Genomic DNA, 9,392 nt, shown 5'->3' with positions numbered 1-9,392 from the left:
ACTGGGCAGCCCCCAGTCAGTAAGGTGCTGATCCGCCAAGCCTGCTTGCTTCTATGGGTGTATAGAGCTAGGACAAAAACCGAAAGGCAGACGTTAAATCCAGCACCAGGCAAAAATGTAAAACGAACCCCATGGAAACTGGGGACCTGGAATGGTAGAACAATGACAAACGAATTGGACGCTACCAACTTGGAGAAAACAGAGGCCATCAGAAAGACAGCAATCATAGACAGGAAGCTCACACAACTCAATGTAGACATCACTGCCCTGCAAGAGACGAGACTTGCTAACACTGGTACCATCAGGGAAAGAAACTACACATTCTTCTGGTCCATGGTGTGGGATTTGCAGTACACAACAGATTGCTGAACAGGATCAGCACCCCCAAGGTGTATCCGAACGTATCACTGTCATGGAAATGAAAACCAAAACTGGAAAGGCTAACTTCATCAGCGCCTACGCCCCAACCCTAACAACAGAAAATGAGGAAAAAAGACCAGTTTTACGAGGAACTTCAGAATGCAATCAACAACGCCCCAAAAGCAGACCAACTGTTCCTCATGGACGACTTCAATGCAGGAGTAGGTACTGAAAATAAAGTATGGCCCACCTGCCTCAGACCTTTTGGGCTCCAAAAAATCAATGAGAATGATCAGAGACTCTTGGAATTTTGCACAAATAACAACCTTTGCATCACTAACACCTTCTACAGTGGCAAGGACAGACATAGGGTTTCTTGGTACTATCCAAAATCACGCCATTGGCACCAAATCGACTTCATCATCCTCAGAAAGAAAGATGCCAACATGGTAAAGCAAACAAGATCCTTCTACAGTGCAGACTGCAACACAGACCACCTTTTAGTCATAGCAAAGGCAAAGATACTCACAAAGAAAACATCAAGAGCTGAAGAACAAAAGAAACCTAAGATCAATATAAGAAATACCAAAGACCCAGTTAAAGGCAAAATTTCAAGGACATGTTAAAGAACAGCTTTAACATCTAGATAGCTCATCCCCAGACAACATGTGAAATAGCATGAGATCAACAATTTATAATTCGGCGTCGATTATCTTTGGAATAGAAAGACCTTGCAAAGAGGACTGAGTTGAAGCCAGTGCATCAACACTCGAGAAAAAGCCTAAGATCCTGTTGGAACACCACACAAATCCAACAGAAAGTACAAAGCAACAACTACGGGCTGCTAAATCAAACCTTCAAAGAAAAACCAGAAAGTGCGCCAATCAGTACTGGGACAAATTATGCCCAGAAATCCCATAGGCAACGATACAGGTAATATCAGGAAAATGTAAGAAAATATCAGAGCTGCTTTTGGACCAACATCAAACAATGTTTCACCTCTAAAGTCTGCGACAGGTGAACAGCTGACAAACAAGTAGAAACAAATGGAAAGATGGGTAGAACATAATTCAGACGTATTATACTCAGAGAAGCGACATTTTGATAGACAGCTATATGAGGCCATTCCTCAGCCCTCCGAAATTTCAGAACTTGATCCAACACCAACAGAAAAAGAACTCTCTTCTGCAAAAGATGAACTCGCTTGCGGAAAAACAGCAGGAAATGACAACATACCTGCTGAAGTGCTGAAAGAGAACAAAGAAACTCTCCTCCCATATCTCTACAAGCTACTAACGACTTGTTGGCTGAAAGCAGAAATTCCAAATAACGTGAGAGATACCAAAATCACCACATTCTACAAAAACAAAGGGGACAAAGGAAATTGCAACAACTACATAGATATCTCACTGCTAATCATATCTGGAAAAGCTTTCGCTGGGATCATCCTGAAGCGACTTCAGAAACTTGCAGAAAGAGTCCTACCAGAGAGACAATGCAGTTTCAGATCAAACCGCTCAACAATGGACATGATCTTTCTATTCATGAGCTACAAGAAAGATGCAGGGACCAACAACTGCCATTTCATACTGCGTTCGTTGATCTGACAAAGGCTTTTGATACAGTCAGTAGATCAGGACTGCTCATGATGTTTGGTAAAATTGGCTTTCCCCCAATACTGCTACAGCTAATTATCTCATTCCACGAAGATGTGAAGGCCACCATTCAGTTTGACGGTTCAACATCAAACAGCTTCAACATTAATAGCAGAGTGCAGCAAGGTTGTGTCTTGGGACCAACCCTCTTTAGCACTTATTTTGCTGTCTTACGGCAGCACACATTCAAAGAGTCATCAGGGGATGTCTGCCTTCACTGGGGAAAGGATGAGTCGCTCTTCAATCTTACTCGACTCCAGTCCAAGACCAAGATTTAAAAAAACAACCAACAGTACGGGACTTTGTCTTCGCCGATGATGCTGCTCTTGTTGCTCACAGTGAATCAACACTACAAACAATGATGGACCGCCTTTCAACAGAATGAAAGATCATGCAGTTAAGTAATGGTTATGGGATATTCGTGGGCGACACAACAGGACCCACCAATCTGCGCTTCAAACATAGGAAGAATTAGCCATGAAAGAAGCTGCAGGAAGACAACCTTGAGACCGTCTTAAGCTAAATTGACTGTCTGCATAGACGAAAAGAGCCATATTGTGAAGTAATGGTTACGGGATGTTCGAGAGCGACACAACAGGACCCACCAACCTCCGTCCTATAACGGAGACGAATTCTTTCGAATTCTTGAACATGAATGGCAGGCAATGCTAAAGCTCATTCTAGGAACGCTTCTTCAATCCATAATGCAACGTTGCACAGACTGTTTACATGCTAATGATGGCCACACGCCTTTTTAAACTTTTATCTATTTTTCCAGTTTGATCCGTATGACTTTCGACAAGTGGGGGTCCTTCATTTAACACTTTAAATAGGACTTGCAAACGCTAACATTGTCGAATCCATACAATTTTATAAAGCTTTACGGTATGAATAAAGTGCCATATACAGTGGCGTCCAAAAAAAACCCCTTGAAAATGCAATCAACCTTTCATCGTGTTAAAGCCTCGCATTACCTACTCATGCCAATTTAAAGATAAATTACTTGTGCATCATCTGACAAAGTCTAAATTTATCTATATTAAGGGCTCCCTAGATAATATTATGGTCACTTAAAATTGACCTTAAAAAAAACAGGTTTGGCAAAATTGTGCGAAATATAAAAAAACGTTACATTTTCTTCGCACGTGTATTGAGGAGTATCACTTTTGATAGAATGGATATACATTGCATATCCTATGAATGGAGAATTTTGTATTGCAATAAACAATACCATATTTTGATATTCTGTCACGATAGTTTCAAACAAAACTGGAAATAGCAAGCCACTAAGATTTAATATTAAACGTGCTCATTATTTTACTTAGGAGCCATTAGTTTTGTGTAGTGCACGAACCCTTAGGACATCGAATCTATTAAACTTTAGACATAATTATCTGTCGTTTCATCTCAAATGTCAAAGAGAGTTGCAAAGGGTCTGAATTGGGAGCAAAGTGGCTTTTTTAGGCTGCTGTTATGCCAAGCCTGATTTTCAATGTCAATTTTGAGTGACCATATCTCGAGCTTAACATAGATGAAATAGTAATGTGTCAGGTCATGCAGAATTTATTTATTATTATGTTGGTATGCTGCATTAGTGGGTAGTGCAAGCCTATAACACGATGATTGGGTGATTACATTTTCAAGCTTTTTTAGGACGCTACTGTATACCGAACTTGCTGATTTTGAGCTTAATAAATTTATTTATTAATTCAGAATTAAGTTAAACTAAGGGGTCCTTAACTTTTTGGGTAATATATGCGCATTCTTTTTTCTTCTCACAATATTATTAAATATTCACAACACCAACAACAAAAAACAGAAAACTTATGGCATTTGCCTGACCACATGGTGTACTTTTTCTATTTTGCGTTTTTAAATGAAGTTTGAGTTTTTTGTTTATCAGAAAAACTGACTGACATTGAATGTCCTGGCAATAGCAGAAACGTGCGGAGCATGCCGACGGCTCGATTTCCGTGCTATCTTTCTTGGGTGGCAATGATCCACTATTATCGCGGTTTTTTCATCAATAAAACCCAAAACTTTACCTTAAAAAAAAAACACACACAACAAAAATATTTAAAAAACGAATCCACAACAGGGTGAGGAAAATATGCTAATTTCCAAATTTTCACATTTTTATTTTAGCACTGTGAACACTGAGTGAAACAGCGAAACGATATTTCTATAACATGACATACATTTTAGACTACTTACATGTAGCATTATTTACACAAACAGAAAAGCATAACGACTCAAAAGGCTCAATGATTTTAACGTAGCAGATCACATACGTGGTACCTTTCTTTTGGTCGCCAGTATATTAAGACCAATGGTTCTTAACGTGAATGTAATCGAAGCCTTCCGTTTCCATGAGTCGGTCTCAACGGTTGGATGGAAGTCAAAACGTACACTCACACACACACACATACACATACACACACACACACACACACACACACACACACACACACACACACACACACAAAACACCACACATACACACACGCACATACAAATACACACACGTCTGTATATGCATGTATGTATATAAAAATAAAATATAATATATATAAACACAATGGGTCGATAATAGCCGTCTATTTGGGGTAATTTACTTGAAGACTGTTGGGGAGCTGAATTGCGCCACCAACACATAGGTAATCATCAATAATGAGGGCAATTCCAACAGTGGGGTTAAACGTTTTTGACGTTAGCGTGTTGTCCAAGTGTTCCTGCCACAGTTTGCTTTTCGTTTTCGTGTCGGACGTTTGTGCTAGTGTCAAACGAAGGCTTGTTACATTAAATTTGTGTACTCTCTACTTCAGGTTCAGTTACAAACGAAAGGAAACCTGTTAGCATGACGAGCAGTATAGTGTCAGTTGTAGCGCTTGTGCTCGTAACCGTGGGTAAGTGTCTTCCCTCGTTTTGTATATTTGGTTTGTTAGTTGTTGTTTTTGTTTGTTGGTTGATTTGATGTTGTTGTTGTTGCTGTTGATTTTTTATGTTTGTTGTTGTTTTGTTGTTGCCTTCGGGTGGGGGGGGGGGGTTTGCTTTTTGGTTTTGTTTTGGTTTTCCTTTGTAGTTCTTGTGCAATATATCTTGCTTCAGGTTCAAGTTGATTTGCTTTTGTTTTACACCTAAGTTAAAACAAATGGATCATTCAGGAAGTGGGCATCAGCGCTGTCTGTCGGGGTCAATCCCGGTTGAGAGAGATACAAGATTCCAGAAGAAAGAAATGAAGATGCTTGATAAAAATTATCCCCACTAGATAATCAAACCCATGCCATCTGTGTACTACCGTACGACAAAGTGCCTAACCTCTACATCAAAGACGTACAATAATATTATGTCCGGTGGGTTGAGATTGATGAGAAGAATAGGGAGTGGTAAACTGATCATTGTTTACAAGGAAAACATCCCTTTCGTATCAAAAACACTCACACATGATACTTACACATACACACACACACACGCACGCTCGCACACACGAACACACACACACACACACACACACACACACACACACACACACACACACACACACACACTGAGAGAGTATAATTGCATTTGTTTATGAGTTATTGGTTTCGTGTAACGCACGAACCATTTTTTTTCTCATATGGGCTGTGTTACTTAGATTTTGGACCAAACATCTGTTTGTGAGGAGCAGAGGTCACGAAACTGCCATGGTTGGGGGTGGTCTAGGGTGGAATTTAAAAAAAACCCACCATTGCGTGAATCACCGGATCGCTTGGTTTAGTGGACTACAGTGGAATCGTGTTATAACGAGAGGGAGGGGACCGGAGCGAAATGTCCGTTATAGCAGGATTCTCGTTACAAGGGATCCAGTAATAAATTCAAGGGAAATAGTAAAGTAGGCCTAATCTATGATTTGGCGTTCTGTTTATTCCTTTTTGTATTTCCCCCGATGATGATTTGTTCAACATGATCTCTAGGTCTTACTTGATCAAAAATCGAATTAGGTTTCTTTCTCTAGCACTAGCAATGTTGACAAGTCGGCTTTGGTGATCAGAAAGAAGGGGCCCTGGCTCTAGGCTAACTCGCCCGCTGTGTTGTCCCCCACCCCACCACACCCTGTGGTGCGTTGCGTCTGCTTGCGCACGTCACACATTCACTCCATCTATCACAGCATTGTGACCTCTCCATCCCGCACCAGAGAAGTGAGAGGCACGGTATGCCTTGATAATCTAGACAGGGCTGGCCTATCACGCGATGCGTTCTGCTTGTGTCTGCGCATGCCACACCCTCCCCACTCATTCGCTCCGGCCTTCATTGTTGGTTCGCGCACGCTCTCCCATTCCTTGTTTCGCTGGATCACCGACAACTTTCTCAACTGGCAAGGTTTTATAATAATGTTTAATTGGTCTGTGCACTGTGCACAGCAGCAGCAATATTCCGCTATAAACGTCTCGCATGACGGTCTGATTGCGCAATAGCAGAATTTTATTTACAAAGATAAAGAAGGAAAAAAAACGGGGCTTTAGAACAGTGTCTTTATAACAGACTTCTCGTTGTTTCAGGACTCGTTATATGTGGACTCCACTGTATTATTATCGCGTAAGTGCTGGGGGAATGTCATATCTTACCTTAATTTTCGTCATGGTGCCATTCAAGTAGACATCTCTATGCATGGCATAGCACTTTGCCAAAGAGCCTTGATGCGTATAGATAATTCTTAGAAAACCAAATCATATCAACGATGGAGTGGTCACCAGTAGATAGCCCCGATATGAATCTTACGGGTGTGGGAAGTCTCATGAAACAGCAGCTGAAGAAAATCGACTTTGCTCCCTATTCAAACCCTTTGTTTGCAACTGTCAGTGTCAGTGACATTTGGGATGAAATGACGGATGATTATGTCCATAGTTTAATAGAGCCGATGCCCAAAAGGGTTCTAATGACTCCTTGGAAAATAACAATGAGCATGTTAAATTTTAATGTTAAGTCAATGTTTTGCGTGGTATTTGAGATTGATTTCTTTTCCATTTTGTTTGAAACTGTCGAAGTAAAACTGTTTATTGCACAAACAAAATAGCCTCCATTCATTGGATATGCAATGTATGTCCATTCTATCAATATTGATGTTCCTCAATACATGTGCGAAGTCAACTTTGCGTTTCTTTGATTTCACCCAAATTTGTAAAGTCTAATTTTAAAGGTCAGTTTTGAGTGATCACATCTCAGGCGTCTCATAACCTAAATGAAATATTAATGTGGCAGATGATACAGAATCTACCTACCTCTAAATTGGTATGTTGCATGAGTGGGTAGTGCATGGCTTTAACATAAAGTGTGTGTGTCTGTCTGTCTGTCTGTGTGTGTGTGTGTGTGTGTGTGTGTTATAATATAATATAAAATTATATATTTATATTATATAATATACATTTTAAAAAAGATTATTTATATATACAGAAAGAGAGTGGGAGAGAGAGAGATGTATGTAATATAACAAACACACACACACACACACACACACACACACACACACACACACACACACACACACACACACACACACACACAAACACACAAACACACACACACACAAGCGCACACAAAAACAACCACATACACACACATAATATGCCTATACCTACACCTATAACCAGAGACCTAGCAATGTAAACGAGACAGTACAGCTTGGGCCAAACCGTGAATACCAATTCCGTGACAGCAGAAACTGGGGCGGTAAACTCAAACAAACATGGCTGATCCTAAGAACACACTCTGTAAGTGGTATGCCGCAATAAACTAAGTAAAAGAGCAAACGACCTGAATTAGCTTTTTTTTCAGTTTCCGAAAGACCCTGAAAGGTAAGTCAATTGGTAGATAAGTAGATAAAGATTAAATAGCGTATTATTCAGTGAAATTTTGTTTCTAAGCATACACCTTTGCATTCACCAGGAATGAAAGCGTGTGTTGTAACTTAACTTGTGTTTTAAGTAGATCTAGATTAGATATAAATCTAAATCTAGATTCTAGATATAGATAGATCTAGCGTAAATCTAGGTTTAAAGATCTATGCTTCCTCGCATCTGGAGATAGTTTCTTTGGTTTAGATCTATCTAGATCTATTTCAGTGCTCATCTCCCAGTCAAGATCTAGAAAATAATGCCTGGACCTCAATAGGGGAACTGCTGCTTTTTCTTTCCTAATCCTTACTATCGTCATTTTCCTCTACTTCTTTTGTATGTTTGTCACACTCTTGTGACCCGCTATTTACAGGGTACCGTGATAGTCGAAGCAGACTTTGTGCTGCTGAACCTAGAGAGGTGAGCAGAGTAAGCCCGATTCCCTGTGAAGACTTCTCTGTTGACATCCACCCCTTGGCGCCTTATGCAGTTGCGAGCGCCGTTGAACCTCTACTAAATTCGCAGATCATCTAGTGACAAAACAACCCTTGTTAAGCCTAAAATAAATTACAAATCATATGGCCAACGCTTTTTTTCATATTTTGCCCCACTTGTTTGGAATAGGCTTCCAAAAACTATCAGAGAAGCAGAAAATCTAGATCTAGAAATTTTTAAGAAGAAACTAAAATCATTTCTATTTTCATCATATTTCGATTAGACAGAATGCATCCAAGCTGTAGATCGTTGTGAGTTTGTATGTGTATATGTATGTATGTGTGTATGTGAGTATGTATATGTGTGTGGTGCGTGCGTGAGTGAATATGTGTTTGCATGAGTATGTAACACTATGTACCTTTAAAATTGATTTGTAAATCCATTATATGTATCATGTTAAGCGCATAGAGCATTGCATAAGTGGATATGCGCTATATAAATGCAATCCATTATTATCATTATTTATTAAATTATTTTTTTTTAAGATCTAGATTCTTTGGGACTCCTTCGTTTGTTGCCTACCTTCCGCTATTTTGGTCGCCAGTCCAGTTTGTGCTTTTTTTTGGTTTGTTTGTTTGTTCTACAAGTAAAAGAAGGGGTGTGCTAGGAGGGGGTGGTTTCCCCAGCAAAGACAGTAAAATGGCAACAAAAAAGGGGGTGGGGGTGGGGGTGTGCACGGGGGTCTCCCCTGTGCTAAAGTCTCAAACAAACAAAAACAATAGTTTGCGAAAGTTTTTGGTGCCAAAATCGTTCATGGCAGAAAGTAGGGTATTCCTAACAAACGAAGAAGTAAGAAGTACGGATTCTTCTAGATCTAGATTCTAGTTAAAACATAGATAGATCTATAGAAGCAGTGACTTGTATAGATGAAGTACGTGTAGTTGATCTATAAAGTAGTCTTGTTGATGACGTAGAGATCAAATTAAGCTAAATCTGTTGGTTTAGACTAAATTAACTTTTGATTATAAAAGGGGCTGAGATCTAGTACCTGCAGAGCTCTCCTTTCCCC

At 39.8% G+C, this 9,392-nt stretch overlaps 2 protein-coding genes across 2 annotated transcripts in view; both read left to right on the top strand.

The window, feature by feature from the left end:
- Positions 1–482: 482 nt before the first annotated feature.
- Positions 483–986, top strand: LOC101854522 (craniofacial development protein 2-like). The gene has a single exon (XM_005106551.1). The coding sequence runs from the start codon at positions 483–485 to the stop codon at positions 984–986; it is 504 nt and encodes a 167-aa protein (XP_005106608.1).
- Positions 987–4,679: 3,693 nt separating this feature from the next.
- Positions 4,680–9,392, top strand: part of LOC118478399 — a gene marked incomplete in the record, with an annotated part of 20,108 nt that continues 15,395 nt past the window's right edge. The window contains 1 exon segment of the mRNA XM_035971939.1: positions 4,680–4,921. Within this exon segment, the coding sequence (XP_035827832.1) occupies positions 4,873–4,921 (49 nt within the window).

This window comes from Aplysia californica, unplaced genomic scaffold (assembly GCF_000002075.1).
Source record: "Aplysia californica isolate F4 #8 unplaced genomic scaffold, AplCal3.0 scaffold00542, whole genome shotgun sequence".
Lineage (NCBI taxonomy): Eukaryota > Metazoa > Mollusca > Gastropoda > Aplysiida > Aplysiidae > Aplysia > Aplysia californica.
Note: the sequence above shows the minus strand (reverse complement) of the source record. Positions and strands in the feature narration are given on the sequence as shown.